The 27,946-nt window shown below is 46.7% G+C and overlaps 1 protein-coding gene across 7 annotated transcripts in view; it reads left to right on the top strand.

Annotated features, from left to right (window-relative positions):
- The window catches only part of SCMH1 (Scm polycomb group protein homolog 1), a 107,397-nt gene that overhangs the window by 51,044 nt on the left and 28,407 nt on the right, over positions 1 to 27,946 (top strand). For all 7 annotated transcript variants that reach the window (XM_044997987.1, XM_044997983.1, XM_044997980.1 and 4 more), the window contains one exon: positions 27,251 to 27,483. In XM_044997987.1, the coding sequence (XP_044853922.1) occupies positions 27,251 to 27,483 (233 nt within the window). The remainder of the gene's footprint in view (positions 1 to 27,250; positions 27,484 to 27,946) is intronic.

Genomic DNA, 27,946 nt, shown 5'->3' with positions numbered 1-27,946 from the left:
AGGCCTAATGAGCACCGAGCAGAGTGGTACTGTCACCTCCCATGACTTGCATGCTGTGCCTCTGTTAATGCAATCCAAAATTGCATTTGCTTTTTTTGCAATAGCATAGCATTGCTGACTCATGTTGAGGTGTGATCCTCCACTACTCCCAGATTCTTCTCAGCAGTGCTGCTGCCAAGCCAATTTTCCCCCATTCTGTACTCGTGCATTTGATTTTTCCTACCCAAGTATAGAACCTTTCATTTGTCTTTGTTGAATTTCATTTTGTTGACATTTGCCTAGTTCTCCAATTTATCAAGAGACCTCTGAATTTTAGCTCTGTCCTCCAAAGTGTTTGCAACCCTCCCTGCTTTGTGTCATCTGCAAATTTGATCAGTATGATCTCTGTTCCTACATCTAGGTCATTAATAAAGAGGTTAAATAACAGCAGATCCAGAACAGTTCCATGTGGAACCCCACTTGAGATGCCCTCCAATCCAACATCATTCCATTAATAGTTATTCTTTGTTTGAAGTTGTTTAACCAGTAATGTAGACACTTAATGGTAGTTCCGTCGAGCCCACATATCTCCAGCTTACTTATCAGATGGGGAATAAATGTTTAATAGCAGAGAAAGGTGTAATATGATCCAATAGTTAGATACTGAAGCTAGATAAATTCAGACTGGAAATAAGGCATACATTTTTGACAGCGAAAGTAATTAACTGTTGGAACAACTTACCAAGGGTGGTGTTGGTGGATTCTCCATCACTGACGATTTTTGAATCAAGGCTGGAATGTTTTTCTAAAAGCTCTCCTCTAGGGATTATTGTGGGCCAGGTCTTTGGTCTGTGCTATCCAGATCAGAATAGATGATCACAATGGTCCCTTCTGGCCTTGGAATCTAAGAATGCATGGAAGTCACACAAAGGGTTAACTGATTAAACGGGTGGCTTCGTAGAGCAGAATACAGAGGCCTAGTGAAGCGAGCTCATGCTGAAGAAAAGCAGAGCTTCAAAGAGCTGAGGCATGTTTTGAGGGTTTTTAATGCTATTTCAAGTGTAACCTGTCTGTTCCGATGGCTGCCAATGGAGGTGGAGGAGAGGCCTTTCCTGGTCATATGGCTCATCTGATTGACCATAGCATGCCCCAACGGGCCCTCTTCAGCAGTGTTTGTTTAGGCGGCGTTTCTGTAGTTGCTGGGGACTGGCCAACCATGCTGAATGGGAACTTTCAGGAGGGCACGTGTGTGAAGAGGGGACAGAGCTCAAACAAAGGGGAGGAAAAAATCTCTGCTCTCCCTGCTGGGAATCGCATTGCCTTTGGTAGGTGCTCTGTGCGATGACTCACCGGGAGTGCTCTGTGGTGCAGCACAGCCAGATGCCTGCAGATTTCAGTTTCTTTACCTCTGCATCACTGAAGCTTCTCACATGAACATGGTGCAGCCTAGAGATGTCTTTTATACCACCCAGGTGAAGTGTGACTGTAGGTGGATTGACACATGTAGGTATGTTTCCCTGTCCCCCTCCCTTGAGCTGCAGGGGGAGGTTGGTGGTGAGATACTCTTTCTGATTTGCTCTCTCTAAATTTGCCTGCTGTGTGTGCGTGCTCATTACACTGGGTTATTTAAGAAGGGGTGGGGGTGAAATTTCTTTTTCGTATCCATTGTGATGCTCGTTTTCATGGACTGTCCAGTTTAACACTTGTGGTTCTCAGTATAGCTGCAGTTAGGGCAGATGGGATGGCCCACAGGGAATGCTGCTGTCTTCAGGGACAGTCAGCAAATTTCCCCCCTTCCCCATCCAAGCCAGTGGTGTTATGCATCTGTAATGGGGGTGGGGAAAACATCCTGGGAGGCCCCTGTGTACACCCCTTTGTTCTACTCTTCAGTGCTCTCTGGGTGGATGTGCAGATGGGGTTGATGGACACTGCTCATACAGATAGTGGAATCTCCTTCCTTAGAGGTTTTTAAGGTCAGGCTTGACAAAGCCCTGGCTGGGATGATTTAGTTGGGTTTGGTCCTGCTTTGAGCAGGGGGCTGGACTAGATACCTCCTGAGGTCCCTTCCAGCCCTGAGATTCTATGATTCTAATTAGCTATAAAGTAAATCGCCCTAATGGACGTGGCACAATCTCCAAGCGAAGATGTGCAGGCACCAGCAAGGGAGACTTGCAAAGAAGGGTTTAGATTCCACAGCAGTTCTCAGATGCTTGGCGGAAACTCAGTGGCTTGCACAGTCCTTCCTGGTGGTCAGCAGAATGACATCGGTGGGAGAGGATCCTTGGAAGCTTTTTCTTTTCCTTTCCCTCCTGGAATGGTGCATGGAGAACTGCTGAACTAACATGCTCCAGGGGGGCAGCACAAGGAAGGAAGGGCCTGAACTGTGGTATTCCCTCACGCAGCAGCAGGGTGGCTGAGGAGGCGGCAGTGAAAGCGTTAACTTTGTTGGGGCAGGCTCTGAGCTGGAGGCAGTTCTGTGCCTTATCGGAGTGAGCTGGAAATTTGAGGAGTGGAGTTTCTGCCTTGGCACAAACCCAGCTGGCAGAGAAGCTCTGAGCCCAGCCAGGCTGGAGCGAGCTAATAAAGAACACATCCTCTTGTTACTGTGCCAAGGCCAAGGCAAGTTACAGTGGGTGCAGCAGAGATCCTGGTACTCCAATCAGATAAACAGCAGGCGCTTGCCTGACTCCCTTTGTTCCTGTCTGCTGTTAGCTGTCACTGCGCTGCTCCCTCTGTCAGGCTGGCTGAATTTGAGACGGTCTCGCTCTGCTTACAAAACAAGCAAAAGTTAATAGTTTTAAATAGTTACCATGGGGATATTTTAAGTGGTGCTTGCATACACTCCCAGACTTGCCATCTGTTGCATGCTTTATACAGTTTGCCTGTAATTCCAGTTGGTGTGCGCTGCACAGCCCTGGTTGGCATTGGTCTGGCCAGCCATTGTGTGTTTAGTTGGGAGGCAAAAGCTTCAAGAGGGAACAGAAAGCCAGGAAATGCGGAATCCCTCAGAGAAAGTTTACAGGGCTCCCTACCCCCTTCACCTTTTGCTGCTGCTGTCGTGCAATTTATTTGTTAACTGCTTGGTGGCTTCACACGGACAGAGATGATGATCAGACTCAAATAACTAGAATTTCCTCCCAGAGGCAAAGGTAACAGATACTTTGTGATTTTTTTTGTTGTTGTTCCTCTCTAGCGTTGCTCAGTTTCTTTTCCTTTTTTTGAGGTTAGGGTGAGTAGGAGGTGGGGGGCCGGGTGTCTGACTGGAGGCAGATGAACATTTGCTATTTAAATAAGGTCTTGTGCTTTAGTGCTTGGTAGAGAGAGAAGAAAAAATAACTTGTGACTGTAGTGTTTGCAACTGAAAATGAATGTGATTCAGGGCTCAGGAAGCGAGGTAGCTGGCAGCACTCCAGGCCTGGGGAGCTTACGAGAGAAGGACGACAGGGCTGTCATGCCTTTCTGTACTGAGATGGCTGGTTACTGCTTGGATTTATGGTCCTGAACTCTACAAGGTTAGGACCGCACAGATAGAACCCGTGTGCCAACAGCAAGAGCAGCAGGAATGTTCTGCTAAGAAGTCTCTCCATTGATCTACAGTGTTTGTAATGTACGTATTCTAAATGCTGCTGACTTTGGGTTTATTGCTGGAAACTAACCAGCCAGACTCTGAAACCATCTGGAGCACGGGATCACGGTACTTAGCACTAATCCCTTCTCTGCTCTGAAATGCCAAGGGAGTGACAGTTTCTCACCCTCAGCTCCCTTGGAGCTGCTCCTTGAGGAAAGGGGTTTGGTCGATGCAGAGTTCAGGGTGAGGAGCTAACGGGCACAAAGAAAGCAGAAATCCAAGATGGAACAGCAACATCCATAGAGACCTAGACTCCAGAGGCAGCGAGGGACCAGGGATACGGGATTGTGGTCTAAAAGCCAACTTCAGAAGAACTATGGGAAGTTCTGAGGTGAGGTGCTCACTTAGTGGCTTGGTGGCCCACTGGATAGGCATGGAGATAAAGACCTGCCGAAACATACTACAGACTAGAGCCCTTTGATCCTAATGAGCTTGGCTCCTGCTGCAAGGTGAACTCATTTGCTAGGCGCGTACCTTGATCCTTCTCATAACTGTGTGCCCTGTATTACTGCTGTTGGCAGTTTGAATGGCTGTGGAGCCCAGGCAAGCTCTCCCTGACAGGCTGCATCAAAGGGGCCCAGTGGAGGAGGGCATGACAGTAGGTCCTCTGTAGAGTAGTGGCAGCGAGTCTGGAATGTGGAACCTGGCCATGTGGCTGCTGGGATACTCTAAGTGGGCGGACTAACAAAAGCCTCATAAAATGAGAGGGAACTTGTCCTGGAGAAAGCAGAGATGCAGGAATGTGGATCCTAATGGCTTAGAATTGGGTGACACTGGAAATAGGAGCCAACCTGTCCTTAGTACCAGGAGGCTGCAGCCAACTTCAATTTTCCTCATCCATTTAGTTCTGAAATTTCCCCCCACCTAAGGAATTTGGACTTCATTAAGGTGGTTTCTCTCCTTTCATGCCCCAGGGGGATTTTCAAAGTCTACGATGTAAAAGTCTGCACACAGCATTAGTTTGAGAACATTTTTTGTGAGCAGGGTGTGTGGGAGAAGGGCTTTATCAATGGGAACCTCCTACCCTTTGGTGAATACAGCCAAGGGTATCTTCCTGTGCCCACAGTAATACTTGCTGGTGGAAACAGTCATCTGTGCTGGGCCTCTCATGCTGCTGAGCCCCACTGGCAGGCAGCCTGCTTGCTTGAGACTTCAGCATGTGTCCCTGGTTAAGATCTTAGAGCGTGGTGTTTATATTGTCAGGCTGGGCACTTGTTAGCGGTGTGTGATGCAGTGACATGTCTGTAAGGCAGTGGTGCTCCAACCTTAGTCACCCTCATCATCCAGATTCCATCAAGGCCATTGGGATATATAAAGAACCTGTTTAATGATTACATAGTATTAGACCAGAGTAATCACAGTAGCTGTATCCCTGCGGATCTCTCTGTGGAGGTATAGTCTTCCTTGGCTATGTGAGAGCTCTCTGCTCAACTCCTTTATATGTTGGACTCATTACAGGACCTTTAGCCAGGCTGAGAAGCCTTCGGAGCAAACATTTCAAGCATCGAGTTTGTTGTGTGTCCTGTTTTAGCCTGAAGAAGAGCTTGAGAGCTTGTCTCTCTCGCCAGTAGAAGTTGGTCCAGTTACCTCCCCCACCTTATCTTTGTTTTAGCCAGGCAGATAACAGAGCTCACAAAGTGGCTTAAGTATGCTGCCCCCAAACCCTGTCCTTTTTCAGCAGAAGGATTGAGACCTATAAACAATTCTGCAATTCATAGAATAGAACAGGGGTCAGCAACCTTTCAGAAGTGCTGTGCCGAGTCTTCATTTATTCACTCTAATTTAAGGTTTCACGTGCCAGTAATACATTTTAACGTTTTTAGAAGGTCTCTTTCTATAAGTCTATAATATATAACTAAACTATTGTTGTATGTAAAGTAAATAAGGTTTTTAAAATGTTTAAGAAGCTTCATTTTAAAATAAATTAAAATGCAGAGCCCACCCGGACCGGTGGCCAGGACCCGGGCAGCGTGAGTGCCACTGAAAATCAGCTCACGTGCCGCCTTCGGCATGCGTGCCGTAGGTTGCCTACCCCTGGAATAGAATCATAGCAGATGAGGGTTGGAAGAGACCTCAGGAGGTCATCTAGTCCAACCCCCTTCTCAAAGCAAGACCAACCCCAACTAAATCATCCCAGCCAGGGCTTAGTCAAGCCAGGCCTTAAAAATTTCTAAGAGTGGAGATTCCACCACCTTTCTAGGGAACCCATTCCAGTGCTTCATCACCCTCCTAGTGAAATAGCTTTTCCTAATATCCAACTAGACCTCCCCCACTGCAACTTGAGACCATTGCTCCTTGTTCTGTCATCTGCCACCACTGAGAACAGCCGAGCTCCATCCTCTTTGGAACCCCCCTTCAGGTAGTTGAAGGCTGCTATCAAATCCACCCTCACTCTTCTCTTCTGCAGACTAAACAATCCCAGTTCCCTCAGCCTCTCCTCATAAATCATGTGCCCCAGCCCCCTAATCATTTTTGTTGCGTGCATTGTCTCATTCTAAAGCTTTTTGCCAAGGAGATTGAAAAGCTCAGGAAATGATTTGCTGGGTCTTTCAGTTCCAGGTTATCTGTTCAAATCCAGATCTATACTGAATGTCTGAACGTCATTGCTGTCCAGTAGATTTTTGGTTTATGAGAAGTCAAATAGTGTACATAGTCCTTCCATGGATATGAGAGAGACAGTAGCCTGGTGGATAGAGCACTGGACTGGGACTCTGGAGATCCTGGAATAAAACCTAGCTCTGCCACTGGCCTACTGAGTGACAGGCACAGAGAAGGACTCGCCCCAGTTCTCCTATCTGTGAAGCATGGATAATGATACTGACTTCATTTGTAAAGTGCTTTAAGATCTACTGATGAAAAGCGCTTGATAAGAGCTATTGGTGTGTCCATGTTTCAGAAAACCCAACTAGCACAGACACAAGTGGAGACCCCTTACTGGTCTCATGAAAAGGCTTCAGATTGAAGAATGAGGGAGCCAAGCTGCTTTAGCTCTCCTCCAGGGGAGCCCTGCGGTCAGAGTGGAGCACACATGGCTGTGGGGAACTGGCCCTGCTGAGTCCAGTGCTGTGGGTGCAGGAGAGAGCCCGGAGGTGTGGTATCAGCACAGGTCTGCGAATTTGGAAGTGCTGGGTTCTAATCCCAGCTATGACCTTTCTTGGTGACCTGGAGAGAATCAGTAAACCCCTCTGGCTCCACTTCCCACTCTGTGCAAATGGAGATGATCCTCACTTGCTCCAGAAGGGTGTTGCGAGGGTTAATGACAAATTATATCATATTAGTTATGATATAACTAATATGAAATGCTGAGTGAGTGAGTGATCGATTGTATTGCCTATCGGAGTTCCAGACGGCCAGTCTAGTACCTGCCTTTCACCAGCACCACAGAGTGGGTGCCGTGAAAGGAGCCTCGTCACATGTAGTGGAGCTTTTGGTGGACATTTGTAACCAGGGAACTGTATTGACGTTACCAAACTCTTTTCACGCAGAACACCTAGTGTCCATGATAAGGTAACGGTATGGGCAGTAACTACTGACTAGACTAGGTGTGGAGAGGTGACATTTCCCTGGGCCTGAGCCAAAGCCCATGGACTCAGTGGGAACGTTTCCAGTGACTGCAGTGGGATTTGGACCAAGCACCATATCCTCTTACCTGGTCCACTCACCACCCTACTGATATGACTGTTGCACAGTTCTGTCAAGCACAAACTAATGTCTGCTCTACTGGCTCCAGGGCTTTGATGAACAGTGCTAGATAGAGTGAGTGTAACTTTCATGAATAGCTCTTTTTGCCCCATATCTGAGATATGATCCTGCTCCAAGTAAATCTAAGGGACATGGTGATTAAAATACCAGGGGCCCATCCATACTAGTGCCCCCCATGGCACAGCTCAGTCAGTGGGGAAAAAACAGTGAGAAACTTTGGGAGAAGCAGTTGTAGGGCAGACAAGGACTAAGGCTGTTGATGCCAAGCTAGGCTTGGCCTAGCACCGTGAGGTTCATTGCTAAGTGTGCGAGCTTGATGTCAAGCCTGCAGCCTAGCTAATCACAAGGGCAAGGACTGTTTTTCGGCTTTCCGGGTGTTTTGTTATTTCTTTGACCCTCTGAGAGTGTTTCTGTAATCTCAGAGAACAGCCTGACGGATGAATACTGTTTCCTTGTACTCCCCTGTCGGTCTCTCTGTATCCACCTGTTGTTTCCTCTTCTCTGGTTCGATTGTAGGCTCTTTGGGGCAGGGACTGGCTTTGTGTTCTGTGTTTGTACAGCACCCAGCACAATGGGGTCCCACTCCATTGCTGGGGCTCCTAGGTGCTGCGATAATATGAAAAATAATAAGAGTAAAATCTTAAACTGCTCTACCTACCAGCCCCTTTGAGCCTTGTGCCCAGATAATCCCACAAGGCGTTCGGTTAACAATTAACCAGTAAGCCAGAGCTAAGCAAAGATCAGAAAAAAGGTAAAAACTAGGACTGTTGATTAATCGCAGTTAACTCATGTGATTAACTGAAAAAAATGAATTGTGATTAAAAAAAATGAATCACAATTAATTGCACTTTTAATCTCACTGTTAAACGATAGAATACCTATTGAAATTTTTAAATATTTGTGGATGTTTTTCTACATTTTCAAATCTATTGATTTCAATTACAACACAGAATACAAAGTGTACATTGCTCACTTTATATTATTTTTATTACAAATATTTGCACTGTAAAAATTATAAACTAAATAGTATATTTCAATTCACGTCATACAAGTACTGTAGTGCAATCTGTTACTGTGAAAGTACAGCTTACAAACGTAGATTTTTTTTGTTACATAACTGCACTCAAAAACAATACAATATAAAACTTTAGAGTCTGCAAGTCCACTCAGTCCTACTTCTTGTTCAGCCAATCGCTAAAACAAACAAAAAACCCACCGACCACTATGCCTACCTTCATGCCTCCAGCTTCCATCCCGGACACACCACATGATCCATCATCTACAGCCAAGCGCTGAGGTACAACCGCATTTGCTCCAACCCTTCAGACAGAGACCAACACCTACAAGATCTTCACCAAGCATTCTCAAAACTGCGATACCCGCACAAGGAAATAAGGAAACAAATCAACAGAGCCAGATGTGTACCCAGAAGCCTCCTGTTGCAAGACAAGCCCAAGAAAGAAATCAACAGAACTCCACTGGCCATCAGCTACAGTCCTCAGCTAAAACCTCTCCAACTCATCATCAGTGATCTACAACCCACCCTGGACAATGATTGCTCGCTTTCACAGGCCTTGGGAGGCAGGCCAGTCCTCGCCCACAGACAACCCGCCAACCTTAAGCATATTCTCACCAACAACCACACACTGCACCATAGTAACTCTAACTCAGGAACCAATCCATGCAACAAACCTCGATGCCAACTCTGCCCACATATCTACACCAGCGACACCATCATAGGACCTAACCAGATCAGCCACAACATCACTGGTTCATTCACCTGCACGTCCACCAATGTAATATACGCCATCATGTGCCAGCAGTGCCCCTCTGCTATGTACATCGGCCAGATTAGACAGTCCCTACGTAAAAGGATAAATGGACACAAGTCAGATATTAGGAATGGCAATATACAAAAACCTGTAGGAGAACACTTCTATCTCCCTGGACACACAATAGCAGATTTAAAGGTAGCCATCCTGCAGCAAAAAGACTTCAGGACCAGACTTCAAAGAGAAACTGCTGAGTTTCAGTTCATTTGCAAATTTGACACCATCAGCTCAGGATTAAACAAAGACTGTGAATGGCTAGCCAACTACAAAACCAGTTTCTCCTCCCTTGGTGTTCACACCTCAGCTGCTAGAAGAGGGCCTCATCCTCCCTGATTGAACTAACCTCGTTATCTCTAGACTGATTCTTGCCTGCATATTTATACCTGCCTCTGGAAATTTCCACTACATTCATCTGACGAAGTGGGTATTCACCCACGAAAGCTTATGCTCCAATACGTCTGTTAGTCTATAAGGTGCCACAGGACTCTTTGTCGCTTTTTACAGATCCAGACTACCCCTCTGATACTTAAGACAAACAAGTTTGTTTACATTTACAGGAGATAGTGCTGCTCTGTTTTACCCATATTCTGCCATATATTTCATGTTATAGCAGTCTCAGATGATGACTCACCACATGTTGTTCGTTTTAAGAACACTTTCACTGCAGATTTGACAAAACACAAAGAAGGTACCAATGTGAGATTTCTAAAGATAGCTACACCACTGGATCCAAGGTTTAAGAATCTGAAGTGCCTTCCAAAATCTGAGAGGGAGGAGGTGTGGAACGTGCTTTCAGAAGAGTTAAAAGAGCAGCACTCCGATGCGGAAACTACAGAACCTGAACCACCAAAAAAGAAAATCAACCTTCTGCTGGTGGCATCCAACTCAGATAATCATAGAATATCAGGGTGGGAAGGGACCTCAGGGGGTCATCATGTCCAACCCCCTGCTGAAAGGGGGACCAATCCCCAGGCAGATTTTTACCCCAGTTCCTAAATGGCCCCCTCAAGGATTGAACTCACAACCCTGCGTTTAGCAGGCCAATGCTCAAACAACCAAGCTATCCTGGTTAATGAATGTGCATCGGTCTGCACTGTTTCGGATCATTATTGAGCAGAACCATGTCCTCTGGAATGGTGGTTGAAGCCTGAAGGGACATATGAATCTTTAGTGCATCTGGCATGTAAATATCTTGCAATGCCGGCTACAACGGTGCCATGTGAACGCCTGTTCTTACGTTCAGATGACGTTGTAAACAAGAAGCAGGCAGCATTATCTCCTGCAAATGTAGACAAACTTGTTTGTCTGAGTGATTGGCTAAATAAGAAATAGGACTTGTTGGCTCTAAAGTTTTGTTTTGTTTTTGAGTGCAGTTATTTTTTTGTACATAATTCTACTATTGTAAGTTCAACTTTCATGATAAAGAGATTGCACTAAAGTACTTGTATTAGGTGAATTGAAAAATACTATTGGTTTTTTTACAGTGCAAATATCTGTAATAAAAATAATATATAGTGAGCACTGTACACATTCTGTGTTGTAATTGAAATCAATATATTTGAAAATGTAGAAAATATGAGAAAATGTTTAAATAAATTATATTCTATTATTGTTTAACAGTGCGATTAATCTCTATTAATTTTTTTAATCGCTTGCCAGCCCTAGTAAAAACCCTTAGAAACGTGCTGATTGGCACAAATACCAGGTAGAGTGAGGAAGTGTTCTGATCCTGGACATGGATGGGTGGGATTCTGTGGCCTGCATTGTGCAGGAGGTCAGACTAGATGATCATAATGGTCCCTTCTGACCTTAAAGTCTATGAGTCTATGAGGCAGACATCTGGTATCCGGAGCACTAATGCAGAGAGAGAAGTGAGGCCACTATATGGAGACAGTCACTGGGGATGGGACTATTCAGCAGATTAACTGTGAAAGCCTCTCTCTAATACTACCACTACTTCTCTGATGCCATGTGTTGTAACAGAGAGCAGTGCTCTGATTCTCTTGGGGGTGCCAGCTGGAGCTGGCATGTGTCACTGATACCTGGTTAGACAATGCTGCTGGCCCCGAAGTCATGGCTGTTTCTGGAGGAGTGCTCAGAGAGCTGCCAGCTTCGTGCAGAATGGAGAGGCTGGGGATTAGTGTCATCCTGCCTGCAGTGTGGAGATGTTTATTTGGCTGTTTGTGTCTCTAGAGCAGGACCAAAGCCGCTGACAGCAGAGTCAAAGCTGTTGTACCCAAGTAACATGGGGAATTTCACAGCTCAGTGTTCTGAGTCGCTGTTGGAGTCTGTGCAGACATTGGCTGGGCTGGGCAGGTATCGATCTTTCCAGTCCCAAACCCTCGCCCAGCACAGCCTACTGCTCCCTCCCTTTCACCTCTTGTGAGCAGGGGGCCAACTGGAAAAAAAACCTACACTTCCAAGCTCAGCCCACAAAATAAGCTCCCCCCATATGAATTGCCAGCATGCTGTACAGTTCACAGTACACTGTGCAGCTGTCCCAGCCATGAGTCTGAGCACTCTGGGAACTCCACCAGCTTGATGCTCCCTCAGAAGGGTCTGAATATATTTGTGAGCTCTGCTCCTCCCTTGGGGGAGGGGCTGGGGGCTGGATTTGGCTCCTTGGTCAGAAGTGGGGAGAGTTGTGACCTCTTTCCTAAAGACTGCAGATCTGTACTCTCCCTTTCCATTCTTACATGCTTTAATGAGCAGTGAAACTGTTCACAGGTTGACATTTAAAGTATCGCTGGGCATCTGAGGTGACACAGCCCTGAGCTGAACAGGCAGGGCATCCTTTACTGAGCCATTGCCTGAGGGAGACACTGCTGTACTACTTACAATTGGGCACTTAAGAATGTTGCCTGGAGTGATGTGAATCTGAGACCCATCTACAGAGCGAATCTGAGCAATTCTTGGAAATGCTGGCCCTGCCTCCAGGCCGGCTTTTGTTTAACTGTTTTATTTTCCTAAATAGAAAAGCATAAAAAATGCCAACTAAGCAGCCACAACTTAAACTAGCAGCTTCGTCAGTAACATCCAAGGCATGTGGAACTCGCCCAAACACATGGAAACATGAATTTAAATAAAGAAGCAGTTATTCCTACCTTGTAAAATTCTAAGCCTTTAAGAAATGGGATGCTCTTCCCCTAAATATTCATAATCCCCATGTAATTGGGTGGAACATTTTGCATATTTGGTGAATCTGAGACACAGTTCAGCACACGCTTTGAATTTCTAGCCACACTTATGCTTTGGGTGCTCAGGTCTGGCTTGAACAGGGCCATGTCAGGCTTGATCTACCCAAAGCAGGGGCAGAGTTACACACGAGTGGAGAGTAGAAGGCAGTAAGCAGGATGGGGCGTGCAAAGGGACTCTAACTTTTGTATTATTGGCAGTGCTGAGGCACAGTTGCCAGTTAATGAGCTCTAAGAGGGGAGTGTGTAGCAAAGCACCTCATGATTTCCAGCAAACAAAAGCATAACCAGATCCAGATTGAATGATCCTTAGCTCAACCAGAAATTGAGCTTGATGCAGGAATTACTGGGTGAAGTTCTTGGAGTACTTGCTGGTGTCCATTCCATGCTAGATGTGTGCGCACCATGTGCACAGTTGCCGGAGTTTTTGCCCTCAATGGTATCCATTGTGCCGGCTCAACCTCCTCTGGAGACGTGCGGTTATATGCTGGTATAAGGGCGCCGCTGGCCACACACCCTCTCAGTTTCTTCTTACCGACCCCTCTTACTCTGGCAAGGATTTCTTCCCAATGTTTTTTGGAGATTCTCTTGTTTCTTAGTTATCATAGTTAGTGTAAATAGATAGTATCAGAGGGGGAGCCGTGTTAGTCTGGATCTCTAAAAAGCAACAAAGAGTCCTGTGGCACCTTATAGACGAACAGTTAGTCTGTAAGGTGCCACAGGACACTCTGTCACTTTTTGCAAATAGATAGTTCCTGTCATCGAGGGACTCTTTCACCCCAGGGGCCGGGCTTGCCCTGATCTCTGGGCTTCAAGTCTTGAGCCTCCTGCGGAAAACCTATGCCTGTGAGTGACCCGCACTCCAGCTGCTCGAAGACTCACATGAAGGACAAGTGCCAGATCTGTCAGGACATCAGACCCCACAGTAAAAAAGACAGAGACATTAGGCAGAAGCAGCAAAGAGTCCTGTAGCACCTTATAGACTAACAGACGTTTTGGAGCATGAGCTTTCGTGGGTGAATACCCACTTCATCAGATGCATCTGACGAAGTGGGTATTCACCCACGAAAGCTCATGCTCCAAAACGTCTGTTTAGTCTATAAGGTGCTACAGGACTCTTTGCTGCTTTTACAGATCCAGACTAAAACGGCTACTCCTCTGATACTTGACATTAGGCAGAAGGCTATCCTCAGACCAGCCTAAGAGCTGAGCTGCTTCGATTAGAAACCAAGCACTTTGGCATTGCTGCAAAGCTCTTCCCTGCACCATTCACTGGCTACTAATTCACCACTCTTCCCTTTGGCCTGTCGGCAGCCCCCCAGGGTTTTCATGAAGTGTATGGCAGTAGTAGCAGCCTTCCTCAGACGGTGAGGTGTCTAGGTCTACCAGTAACTTTACGACTGGATGGTCAAAGGTCGGTCGCAGGTTCAGAACAGCATCAGCATGGTCAAAGCCACCTTCTGAGTGCTGGGTCTGCTGATAAACTAGCAGATATCAATTCTAGTCCTGGTTCAGAGAATAGAATTTATTGGGACAGTATTTGACTCAACCCAAGCCAAGGCCTTCCTGCCTGAAGCCCGATTCCAGACCATGTTGGACCTGATATCCAATATCAAGGTCTATCCAATCACAACAGCTCGGATTTGCCTCAAGCTGCCGGGGCATATACTAGTACTTACATGGTCCAGCACTCAAGGCTGCTCCTCATACCCCTCCAGATGTGGCTAGTGCAAGTTTACTCCTCGAGCAGACACCACTTGGACTCAGTGCTCATGGTCCCTCCTCTGGTCCTCGCATCCCTGGACGGATGGAAAGACTGGAGATTGGTAATGGTGGGGGACCTCTCATCCGTTGATAGCCTTAGTCTTGGACAAGTAAGACCTAGGGTGGGGATCCCACCTCAACAACCTCAGGGCCTGTGGTCCCAAGAAGAACTCTCCCTGCACATAAACGTCAAGGAGGTACGCTGAGCATGACAAGTGTTCCTCCCTGAGATCTCAGGCAAGGTGGTGCAGGTCCTGACAGACAATACTGCGGCCATGTTTTACATCAACAAGCAGGGAGAGGCTCGATCTTCGGCCTTGTGTAAGGAGGCCAGCTGTCTGTGGGACTTCTGTGTGATGCACTCCATTCATCTTGAGGCATCAGATCTCCCAGGAGCCTGGACTGTACTGGCAGTTCACCTCAGGATCCTTTTCCTCTCGCCACGACTGGTCCTTTTACCCAGAGGTCACAGGTTCATCTTCCAAAAACAGGAGCTCCCCAGGTGGACCTTTTCGCTACCAGGCAGAATAGGAAGTGCCATCAGTTTTGTTCACTATGCAGGCTCAGCCTGGGCTCCCTCTCCGACGCTTTCCTGCTCCCGTGGACAGATCCTATTTTACACCTTTCTCCCGATCTCCTTGGTTCACAAGGTCCTCCTAAAAATCAAACGGGACAAGGCAAGAGTTATTCTGATAGCCCCTGCATGGCCACATCAACACTAGTTTAGCATGCTTCTGGAGCTGTTGATAGCAACTCCCCTTTCACTCACACGCCATCCGGACCTAATTTCACCAGACCACGGCTGGTTTCTTCACCCCAGCCTCGCCTCCCTGCATGTAATTGCATGGATGCTGCATGGCAGAACCCTGAATAACAGGCTTTCTCGGAACAGGTCCAGCAGATCTTGCTAGATAGTAGAAAGCCTTCCACCAGGGCAATCTATTCGGACAAGTGGAAGCGCATCTCAGTTTGGGCATCTGAGCGTGCTCTCCCCCCATCTCAATCTTTCCTGCAGTCTGTCTTGGACTGTTTGCTCCAGTTAAAGCAGCAGGGCCTGGCCCTTGCATCTATCAAGATGCATTGAGCAGCCATCTCAGCCTTCTACCCACCGGTGAACAGCAGATCAGTGTTCTTTCACAAGATGACAGTGTGGTTTCTCAAGTGCTGGAGAGGCTCTGTCCTCAAGTCTGCAAGCTGACTGCCCCTGCCTCCCATGGGACTTAAACCTGGTTCTTTCAAGACTCACGGGTCCCCCCTTCAAGCCATTAGCATCGTGCCCTCTGCTACTTCTCTCTACTAACCTTCCATAACTGTTCTTCGAGATGAGTTGCTCATGTCCATTCCATGTTAAGTGTGTTGCTGGAGAATTTTCCCTCAGTGGTAGCTGTCAGACCAGCTCTTGCACTCTCTCAGTTCCTTCTTGCAAGTAACTCCAACAGAGAGGTAGGAGGGTGGGTCATGGAGCGGACATGAGCAATACATCTCAAAGAGCAACAGTTACGAAAGGTTGAGTAACTGTGTTTTCTTCTTCGAGTGCTTGCTCATGTCCATGCCATATAGAAGGTCGCCTTCCTGGTAGCGATCACCTCTGCCAGAATGGTCTTTGAAATCAAGGACCTTATGTCAGAACCACCAGACACTGTGTCCTTTAAGGACAAGGTCCAACTGCGCCTCCATCTGGCCTTCCTACCAAAGGTGGTGTGTCAATTCCATAACAACCAAGCCATGTCTCTACCAGTCTTCTTCCCGAAACCTCATGAGAACTGAGGAATGGTGGCTTCACTCATTGGATATTAGGCGTGCCCTCACTTTTTTTATTGAGAGGACTAAAACCTTCCTCAAGTCCACGCAACTCTTCGTAGCAATAGCGGAAAGGATGAGAGGGCTTCCTGTGTGAGCCCAGAGGATCTCGTCCTCACCTGTATTCGGGCCTACTACGAGCAGGCGAATGTCCTGCCTTTGGCTATCTAACTACTCACTCCACAAGGCTTCGTCAGCAGCGTTTCTCACACAGGTCCCAGTCCAGGACATCTGCAGAGCTGAAACCTGATCATTGGTGCATACCTTCACATCCCACTACGCCATCACCCAATAGCCTCAAGACGACGCCACTTTCAGAAGAGTAGTGTTTCAGTCAGCATATCCATGAACTCTGAGCCCACCTCCGGGGGGACTGTGTGTGAGTCACCTTGCTTGGCATGGACATGAGCAAGCACTCGAAGAAGAAAAAACAGTTACTTAAACTTTCGTAATTGTTGTTCTTTGAGATGTGTTGCTCATGTCCGTTCCACGATCCACCCTCCTACATCTCTGTTGGAGTTACTGGCAAGAAGGAACTAAGAGGGTGCAAGGCCGGTGGCACTCCTCATACCAGTGCATAACTGTGCAACTCCAGAGGGCGCTAGAGCCAGTCCAACAGATACCACTGAGGGAAACTTCTCCAGCCGCCTTAAAATCTAGGAATCTGAGGATTCCGCTCAACGCCTTGTCTCCTTATTAGACATATACTGGAGGCTAATCCTTCTGCAATTCCCATGCTTGAGCCTTTGCATCCAGCAAATTCCTAACAGGATTTTCTTTGGAATCAATCTGTCTTTATGTGCATGGTAAACTTGCCCATCTCCATTGAATATCTCTCTAATCTCTCTTCTGGGCTGGATCACTCCCATGCCATACCAGTGGTATGGGACAGGGTCTGCCAATCATGGGCCCTTACAGCAAAAAGGAACCACTAACCATGTTCTCCCTCCAAGAAGAGTAACTTCAGAGCCATTTTAGGTCGAGAGAATGTTAAATAAAGATGGATGAACTGTGTGGACTTCTGGACAGAACTAGTGCATTACCTGCTTGTTTGATCAGTGGGCATACACCACTGGTCATTATTAGAAAATCAGTTGCCAATGATTATCACATGGTGCATCAGTATTTCCCTTGCTTAGAACAGGGATCTCCGTTACGGTAACTGCTGGTAAATGCTGACTGTTTAATGGCTACTGCTGTGTCTCAAGGGAGGAGAATGACAGACAGGAAACCCTACATCTCTGTACGTATTCTACTCCACTGTACAGCCTGACTCCAGAGATTCTTGTTTTTATTTTATTTAGGCTTGGACACGACTATTGGAAGCTGACAATTGACAAATGCTGTTTTTTGGTGTTGGTTAAAGTGCCAAGGAGACGTATCTTTAGTAGAATCTCTCACAAAGTTTAGCTGAATTTAACAGCAAGGTGAAGCTTCAACTGTTGCCAGTGCTACACACCAACTGCATATACGTCATGGATTCCACAGCTGGGAAAAGATGTTTATTCCTTTAGAAGCTGATGGCTTACGTTTTTTGGCAAGGGTCTTTGCTGCTTCAGCAGGCTGGAAATGCTGCAGCAGATGTATTTTTATGGAATTAATATATAAATTACTAATTCAATCAGTATTGTAATTCTGGTGTTAATTTGATACTAAATTCAATTTATTCAGCTTGGGGCCCTAAATTTCCCATTTTCAGTGTGCCACAGATTGTTCTGGCAATATGACTGCATTGTAGAAATTGTCTAAGGGGAAGCTGGAAGTTTTGACAGTTGGGTAGAGGATGGTATGAGCTTTTAGTGCTTGGGAAGGCATAGGGAAGTGGTTATGGCTGTGGGAGAAGCACACTTGCTGGATGTTCCAACTAAAGTATTCAGCAGGGCAGTAGTTAATGTTGGCATTTAAGCTGTCCCAGTTCAATTTTTTGAGTTAATGCTCCTTTAAAGTGAGTGGGATAGTTCACGCCTTTCAGAGCTGTTTCAGGCTGTATGCAGACATTGCTGCATCAGTTTCTCTTGGGGCACTTTTGGAAGATTTTCTTTTCAATAGTGAGGGCTTGAAACTTTTTTTTAAAAAGTTGATTCCGTGGCAAGTTTCACAGCTGCAGAATAGAGGGAGGCCTGGCTTAAAATAAAGCAGCAGGTTCTTGATATGTGAGATCAGACTCTGGGAATTCCATGTTGTCTGAATAGAGGGAAATGGTTAGTTATCGTGCACGATTCCTTACATGTGAAGACAACTGATCATTCTTCCAGGAGCCAATAAGCAAGGGAGGTTCAGTTCATGGAGCTTAAGAACACGTGGAGTGATCTAAATAACAAAGTGTCAGTCCGCTGATCATTCGTGAATCGTATAGCTATGTGGATGAGGGCTCTGGTTACATAACCGGAGCTCACATGCAAGTGGCAGTTGCCTTCCATTCTGACATTTTGCAGCATGGCTAAGTCTGGTACCCTGTAAAATATGTAGGGAACTCTTTCCTCTCCTCCTACACAAATCCGATGAACTACGTGTCACTCCAGCATGTGGTGATGTGCCTTAAGGTTCCAGTTAACATAACTTCAGAAAGCCAGGAAAGAGATCCACTGCCATGAAAGCTCCTGAGGCCATGGCTATATCAGTCTGTTACAAAAGAGTCTCACCGAAATAGCTATTCCAGTTCCATATGCCAGTAAATATTAATATTTAACTTGGACATTACTGTATGGGCCCAGAGCAGCCCAAGTCTGTCTGTGGTTTCAGTAAGGCCTGGATTGATCACAGGTTTAACAGAACTGCAGTACTACCACCTGTAGCAGACACCACAGTCATCTGGAAAATAACCAGCCATTTCAAACATTCAGCTTGTATTGCACTTGTGCTATTATAATATACTCTTTCAGACATGTGGTAATAAATCTTGATTACCCCACACCCATTTTCTGTATATCTTCCCACTACATAAAGGCCTTATTTTAAAACTAAATTAGGTTGCTGAGTAACAGTGTACTGACATTTATCATAGAGTCATAGAATATCAGGGTTGGAAGGGATCTCAGGAGCTCATCTAGTCCAACCCCCTGCTCAAAGCAGGACCAATCCCCAACTAAATTATCCCAGCCAGGGTTTTGTCAAGCCGGGCCTTAAAAACCTCTAAGGAAGGAGATTCCACCACCTCCCTAGGAAACCCATTCCAGTGCTTCACCACCCTCTGGGTGAAAGCTTTTCCTACTATCCAACCTAAACCTCCCCCACTGAAACTTGAGACCCACTGAGAACAGCTGATCTCCATCCTCTTTGGAACCTCCCTTCAGGTAGTTGAAGGCTGCTATCAAATCTCCCCTTAGGGTACGTCTACACTACGGGATTATTCCGAATTTACATAAACTGGTTTAGCAAAACAGATTGTATAAAATCGAGTGTGCGCGGCCACACTAAACACATTAAATCGGTGGTGTGCGTCCACGGTCCGAGGCTAGCGTCGATTTCTGGAGCATTGCACTGTGGGTAGCTATTCCGTAGCTATCCCATAGTTCCCGCAGCCTCCCCCGCCCCTTGGAATTTCCGGGTTGAGATCCCAGTGCCTGATGGGGCAAAAATCATTGTCGCGGGTGGTTCTGGGTAAATGTCGTCAGTCACTCCTTCCGCTGGGAAAGCAACGGCAGACAAGCATTTCGTGCCTTTTTTCCCTGGATTGCCCTGGCAGATGCCATAGCATGGCAATCATGGAGCCTGTTTTGCCTTTTGTGACTGTCACCGTATGTGTACTAGATGCCGCTCACAGAGGCGATTCAGCAGCGCTACACAGCAGCATGCTTTTGCTTTTGCATGATAGCAGAGATGGTTACCAGCCATATTGCACCATCTACCATACCATAAATTGGTAATAAGATGATCGTGGCTACCAGTCCTTTTGCACTGCACCATTTGCTACTGTCATAAGTGCCCCTGGCTGAGATCAGCCAGGGGCGCAAAAGCCAAAATTGGGAATGACTCCCTGAGTCAATCCCTCCTTCCTGCCTAGAATATGGGCAAGGGTACTAGAGAACCACTGTATCATAGAACCAGAGAGCACAGCTGCTCTGTGTCAGATCCTGCAGAAATTATGAGCTGTATGCTATTCACAGGGGGTGCTCCTGCAACAACCCCACCTGTTCATTCTGTTCTTCCCCCAGCCTTCCTGGGCTACCATAGCATTGTCCCCCCACTTGTGTGATGACACAGTGACTTGTTAGTGAGAAATGAGTGGAAGGCAGCCTCCAGCTGCTATGATAGTCCAGACAGGACATTAAGCAGTGTGTAGGAGAGGAGCCCAGCATCCCACTGCTAGTCCAGGGGCAACTGAATCTTTTCTTTACACATGAAGGGTGGGGGCTGATGGAGCTCAGCCCCCTGTTGCTATGATGAAGACGGTTACCAGCCATATTGCACCATCTACCAGGAAAAATTAGGGGCAGGCACCCTTGATCGACCTAACTGATGCTAGTCGGCATGGTTACCAGTCCTTTTGCACTGCCCCATGTGCCAATAGGCTGATGATGACGATGGGTATCAGTCTTATTGCACCATCAGCCACCCATGGCAGGGGGGGAGCAAGGATGTTGGTGTTGAGTGTTGCAGCATCGCGTCTATCTGCAGCATTCAGTAAAGATAGGGTGACATGTAAAAGAGTCAAGAGAGGATTGTTTTCCCTTTCACTTCTGGGGGTGGGTGGGGGGCTGCGTAAATTGCCGAGCTATGCCCTGACCCACCGCGGACACTGTGTTTGACCCTAGAAGCATTTGGAGCTCAGCCAAGAATGCAAATACTTTTCGGAGACTGCAAGAACTGTGGGATAGCTTGAGTCCTCCAGGCCATGAGCGTCCATTTGATTCTTTGGCTTTCCGTTACGCTTGTCACGCAGCAGTGCGCTGAGTCCCTGCTATGGCATCTGTCTGGAGATTTTTTAAAAATGATTTTGAATTTCGTCTTCTGTAACGGAGCGCTGATAGAACAGATTTCCCTGCCCTTACAGCAATCACATCCGCATGGTCCATGCTGGAGCTCTTTCTTTATTTTGATTTTTAACTGCCTCGCCACACGTGCTGATCGGAGCTCCACGCTGGGCAAACAGGAAATATTCAAAAGTTTGTGGGGCTTTTCCTGTCTACCTGGCCACTGCATCCGAGTTCAGATTGCTGTCCAGAGCGGTCAGTGGTGCACTGTGGGATACCACCCGGAGGCCAATACCGTTGATCTGCGGCCACACTAACCCTAATCCGATATGGTAATACCGATACTAGCGCTACTCCTCTCGTTAGGGAGGAGTACAGAAACCGGTTTAAAGAGCCCTTTATATCGATATAAAGAGCCTCTTAGTGTGGACGGGTGTGGCGTTAAATCGGTTTTACGCTCCTTAAACCGGTTTAAACACGTAGTGTAGACCAGGCCTTAGTCTTCTCTTCTGCAGACTAAACAAGCCCAGTTCCCTCAGTATCTCCTCATAAGTCATGTGCCCCAGCCCCCTGATCATTTTCATTGCCCTCCACTGAACTATCTCCAATTTGTCCACATCCCTTCTGTAGTGGGGGGAGGAGGGGGGAAATTTACGCAACACTCCAGATGTCGCCTCACCAGTGCCGAATAGAGGGGAATAATCACTTCCCTCGACCTGCTGGCAATGCTCCTACTAATGCAGCCCAATATGCCGTTAGCCTTCTTGGCAACAAGGGCACACTGCTGACTCATATCCAGCTTCTCATACACTGTAATTCCCAGGTCCTTTTCTGCAAAACTGCTGCTTAGCCAGTCGGTCCCCAGCCTGTAGCAGTGAATGGGATTCTTCTGTCCTAAGTGCAGGACTCTGTACTTGTCTTTGTTGAACTTCATCAGATTTCTTTTGGCCAAATCCTCCAATTTCACATCATTTACAGAGCCAAGCACATAATAAAAGCAAGGAAATTAAAAGTGAAGTCGTCCTAAAACTCACAGTATCCACCTACTAAGTACAGTGGGCTCAGTTCAGGGATGGGTTGTTGTTGTTTGCCCCACTGCAGAGTGAGTACAGCGTGGGTCTAAAACGCTCTGTCAGCAGCGTAGTATTTCACGCCCATGCTGCGCTGGTGTAAACAATTCCAGCAGGTGCTGGGTAAATGGGGAGACATGCAAGCAGCTTAGACTCCCAATGGCCCAGGCACCAGGTGCAGCAAGTCTCCTTTTCTCACGTAAGCTGCAGGAGAGAGAGCGTGAGTCCGTTGCCTAAGAGCCTAGTGATTCATGGCCGAGATGGGAATGGACCCCAGAGCCTTTCCTGCGGTGTCCACTGGACACTGAGCTAACCTCACCTCTGCCAGAGCATGGGTGTAGCATATTGTTTACAGGTGGGGGCTGGAATCCCTTCACCCTGCCAGCCTGAGCCCCCACCAGAGAGACGGTCGTACAGCACCACTGCTCTCCTCTGACAGTTGGTGAAAATAGCCAGGGCTCTGTGACTGACAGCTGTCTCCCCTTTAGCAGTGACCAGTGGGAGCGAGGGGTTGGTCTAGGAGCTGGGGGGGACACTGCTGACTTTTTCACTTAAGAGTCTTAGTTTGTATTCATCCCTCCTCCCAAGTAAACCCCTTGCTGTTGTGGCTGGTAGCTGGAGCTCATGGACTCAGGGCCGTGCACACAAGCCTCTCACAGACCACTTCTCCTAGGCTCCTCTGCTCTCACATGGCGCCTAGCCCCTCCCGACTCTGCCCTTGTCTAGGTATTAGCCCCTGGTGCTGTAGTGCCTGAGGACCTTCACAAAGCCACAGCCGTCTGGCCTCCATTCCATCACTGAGTCTTGACCCAGGATGCTCTTCTCTGGTTCGTTTGTTGCCATTGCATTTGCACCAGCAAGGTCTGGTGTCTCTCCCTGGATGTAAATGAGGAAGCTGCTCATCCCCACTCCTGCCTTAGCGGTTTCCCTGAGGCTGCGGTGGGCGGAAGGTTTGAGCCCATAGCCTTAAGGAGGCTTTCTTGTGGCTGGGGCACCTGCCTGGAAGCTGAAGTCTCCAGCCTACATCTAGAATAGCCTATGTGCCTAGGTGACGCTGGCAACTGATCTGGGTGCTGAGGGCTTCAGGATGGCAAAGCCTGTGAGACAGCTCTTGGAAGTGCAGGCTAGGCCACCCCATTCCTGTTTCAGACGCTTGTAACCCTCTAATGGCCAGAGATAGGGTATGGGGTGATCAGCCACTTACTGCTCAGCTGATCCATAGCTGCATTTCCCCTTGCTGACCAGCATGTTCATCTGGGTTCTCACAGGGCTCTCCTCACTAGATGCCCAAGGACCAGCCACCTTCCCACCCACTGCTGTAGAGGCTGAAATCAATATCAGGCTGTCACTTAAGGGGTGAGTCTGCCCCTGTGAGCAAAGACTAAAGAGAGAGGAATTCAGGAGGTGTTGTCATTTCAGTGCCCTCGCACATGGGGAGTCCTCTAGTCTGGGAGATGAAGAGTGGCAGTTCACCTCTGGAAGCTGTTGAAGTAGACAGACATCACTGCATCAGTTACACTCAGTTCACATGTTGAAGGTTTTCTCCATGACCATGAGGGTAGAGATCTGATTGACATTTGCAAAAGCAATTACCAATCTATGTGCCTCCATTTGAAACATCCATTGGTGTCTCAGGTTGGGCTTCCAAAATTAGTGGACATTCCTGAAATTTTAGGCCTTATTTATTTATTTTTTACAGATGTTTAAATTCTAGAGCAAAATGTTAATCATTGGAGCTGAGTCACTTCCTGTCCCTATGAGAATATGAGCAGATGAGTGACTACGGCGGGATAAGGGGGCTGATGCAGAAAAACAAGGAAACTTGAAAAAATGGCTGAGAGGAAAAAGGGACTGTCCCCTTTAACAGTAGGCAAGTATCCCAAAGGGCTGTGTTTTGATACTGGGGCAGCCTGACCTTGCAGCCTGGAGAGCCCTAAGAAGGAAGTGCGAATGGACTGCATGTGCCAGCTGCAGGCAGTTGGGGTGTCACTTCATTTAGGTTGGGCAGTACCTTGAGTGGAGCATGCCATGGGCTGTGGATAGCAGCCCCAGTCTGTAGGGATCAAGGGTGGAGGGTGCACCTCGCAGCTGCAATGCATTGGAAAGTTGTGGGCACTGCAGATTTGACTTTTTGCCTGCAAGTGCTAGAAGGGGCTTTCAAACAGCACTGTCTCTGTGACTGTCAGGCAGGTGCTGACTGGCCCTCCTGTTTGGAATGTTCTCTATGACAGGCCACTACATACGGTAAAGAAAGGGCGGGACTTGATGACAAGCCAGGTAACTTATATGAAGAGGTAGGACTAGAACCTTGCTCCTCAGGGAGTTCAGTGCCAATGAAGTAAATGATATAAAAATGATGTGAACCAAACTGTACCATAGAATCACTAGGGATGGTAATTCCATGCTTGAATATTAAGAATACAGCAGTAGGTATATTCTACTGACCACCTGACCAGGATGGTGATAGTGACTGAAATTCTCAGGGAGATCAGAGAGGCTATAAAAATAAAAAGCTCAATAATAATAATAATAATAATGGCAGATTTCAACTATCCCCATATTGACTGGGTACATGTCACCTCAGGACGGGATGCAGAGAGGAAGTTTCTTGATACCTTAAATGACTGCTTCTTGGAGCAGCTAGTCCTGAACCCACCAGAGGAGAGGCAATTCTTGATTTAATCCTAAATGGAGCATAGAATCTGGTCCAAGAGGTGAACATAGCTGAACTGCTTGGTATTAGTGACCATAACATAATAAAATTTAACATCCCTGCGGGGGATACCAAAGTGGCCACCGTGGTAGCTTTTAATTTCAGAAAGGGAGACTACACAAAAATGGGGAGGTTAATTAAACAGAAATTAAAAGGTACAGTGCCAAAAGTGAAATCCCTGCAAGCTTCATGAAAACTTTTTAAAGACACCATAATAGAGGCTCAATTTAAATTTATACCCAAATTAAAAAAAAAAACAAGAGGACCAAAAAAGTGCGACCATGGCTAAACAACAAAGTAAAAGAAGCAGTGAGAGGCAAAAAGGCATCCTTTAAAAAGTAGAAGTTAAATCCTGTTGAAGAAAATAGAAAGGAGCATAAACTCTGCCAAGTGAAGTGTAAAAATATAATTAGGAAGGCCAAAATAGAATTTGAAGAACAGCTAGCCAAAAACTCAAAAAGTAACAGCAAAAAAATGTTAAAATATATCAGAAGGAGGAAGCCTGCTAAACAACCAGTGGGGCCACTGGATGGTTGAGATGCTAAAGGAGCACTCAAGGAAGCTAAGGCTATTGCAGAGAAACTAAATGAATTCTTTGCATTGGTCTTCATGGCTGAGGATGTAAGGGAGATTTCCCAAACCTGAGCCCTTCTTTTTAGATGACAGATCTGAGGAACTGTTCCAGATTGAGGTGTCACTAGAGGAGGTTTTGGAACAAATTGATAAACTAAACAGTAATAAGTCACCAGCACCAGATGGTATCACCCAAGAGTTCTGAAGGAACTGAAATGTGATATTGCAGAACTACTAACTGTGGTATGTGAACCTATTATTTAAATCAGTTTCTGTACCAAATGATGGGAGGATAGCTAATGTGATGCCATTTTTTTAAAAAAGACTCCAGAGGCAATCCTAGTAATCACAGGCTGGTAAGCCTAACTTCAGCACTGGGCAAATTGGTTGAAACTGTAGTAAAGAACAAAATTGTCAGATGAACACGATTTGTTGGGGGAAGAGTCAACATGGTTTTTGTAAAGGGAAATCATGCCTCACTAATCTACTAGAATTCTTTGAGGGGGTCAACAAGCATGTGGACAAGGAGGATCCAGTGAATATAGTGTATTTAAATTTTCAGAAAGCCATTGACAAGGTCCCTCACCAAAGGCTCTTAAGCAAAATAAGTTGTCATGGGATAAGAGGGAAGTAACTGGTTTAAGCATAGGATATAAGGAGTTAGGAATAAATGCTCAGTTTTCAGAATGGAGAGAGGTAAATAGCCGTATCCCCCAGGGGTCTGTACTGGGACCAGTAGTGTTAAACATATTCATAAAAGAACTGGAAAAAGGGATAAACAGCGAGTTGGCAAGATTTGCAGATGATACAAAACTGCTCAAGATAGTTAAGTCCAAAGCTGACTGCGAAGAGGTACAAAGGGATCTCATAAAACTCGGTGACTGGGCAACAAATGGCAGATGAAATTTGGTGTTGATAAATGCAAAGTAATGCACACTGGAAAACATAATCCAACTATACATATAAAATGATGGGGTCTGCATTAGCTAAATTAAATTAGAGATCTTGGAGTAATTGTGGATAGTTCTCTGAAAACATCCGTTCAATGTGTAGCGGCAGTCAAAAAGGCTAACAGAATGTTAGGAACCATTAGGAGAGGGATAGATAACAAGACAGAATATCAGATTGCCTCTGTATAAATCCATGGTACGCCCACATCTTGAACAGTGCTTGTGGTCACCCCATCTCAAAAGAGATACATTGGAATTGGAAAATGTTCAGAAAGGGGCAACAAAAAGGATTAGGGGTATGGAACAGCTTTTGTATGAGGAGAGACTAATAAGACTGGAACTTTTCATCTTGGAAAAGAGATGATGGGGGGGATATGGTAGAGGTCTATAAAATCATGGCTGCTGTGAAGAAAGTAAATAAAGAAGTGTTACTTACTCTTTCTCATAACACAAGAACTAGGGGTCACCAAATGAAATGAATAGGCAGCAGGTTTAAAACAAATAGAAGGAAGTATTTCTTCACACAATGCACAGTCAACTTGTGGAACTCTTCGCAGAGGATGTTGTGAAGGCCAAGACTATAACAGGTTTCAAACAAGAACTAGATAAGTTCATGGAGGATAGGTCCATCAATGGCTGTTAGCCAGGATGGACAGGGATGGTGTCCCTAGCCTCTGTTTGCCAGAAGTTGGGAATGGGCAACAGGGGATAGATTACTTGATGATTGCCTGTTCTGTTCATTCGCTCTGGGGAACCTGGCATTGGCCACCGTTGGAAGACAGGAAACTAGGCTAGATGGACCATTGGTTTGACCCAGTATGGCCATTCTTATGCTAATTGAGCAGTCCACCTAACTTAAGCCAGAATGTCCCATATTTTCGGAGAAAGGACTGTCTTATGGCTAAAGCACTGGACTGGAAGTCGAGATGTGGGTTCCTACATGAGATGCAGAAAAATCATCTGCACACTCAGCTCTGAGCTCTCTAGTGTACAGCGAAAGTTGCTGCTACCCGGGGATGGCGGCATTTACAGATAGAAGCCACTCATATTCTGATCCACAGCTGTGTGCAGGAATAATTATGCCATCGTAACCTTGTGTCAATGATGATCATCATCGTTCTTTTGACTGCAGTTGTGATTCCAAAGAGCCCGTTTCCTGTCTCTGAAGGAAGTGCCGAGAAGCCCAGCATGCACAGCAGCATGAAGACTGCTTTGGGGGCCCAACCTGAGCAAAAGCGTCGCAAGTCGGGCAAGAAGCGCGGCCGGACGCCCAAGGCCTTGATCCATCATCCCATCCCTACCCCCTCCAAGTCTGTGGAGCCTCTGAAATTCCCCAAAAAGAGGGGACCAAAGCCTGGCAGTAAGGTAGGTGACAGGGTACGTGCCTGTGATCACATGTGAATGGAGCGTGCTGCGTGTGTGCCTCTGGGAGAGCAGCTGTGTTTTTGTGCAGGGGCGCTGGAACACTTTGTATAGTGAGGGGGCTGAGAGCCATTGAACTAAACTGTAAACCCTGGATATGATGGAAACCACTTCAAGTGAGGAGGTGCAGCAGCACCCCCAGCACCCTCCGTCCCCGAGTTGCAGCACCTATGCTTTTGTGTGTGTGGGAGGCAAAGTCCAGCCCTGGGACTGACGGGTAATGGGAGCACACCCATGGAGTGTGGAGTTTGGGAGCGTCTCCAGACTCCAGGTCCTCAACCCAGCAGGCGCTGGCAGCACATGCACTGGGCAGGGGTGTGGAGTGGAGGGAGTAACTAGACTCCAGCCTCACACCCCCAGGGATGATCATATTTAAAAGTGTCAGGAAGCGTGGCCAAGCAGGGGG

The sequence above is a fragment of the Mauremys mutica genome, chromosome 23 (assembly GCF_020497125.1).
Source record: "Mauremys mutica isolate MM-2020 ecotype Southern chromosome 23, ASM2049712v1, whole genome shotgun sequence".
Lineage (NCBI taxonomy): Eukaryota > Metazoa > Chordata > Testudines > Geoemydidae > Mauremys > Mauremys mutica.
This window is presented reverse-complemented; position numbering and strand designations above follow the sequence as displayed.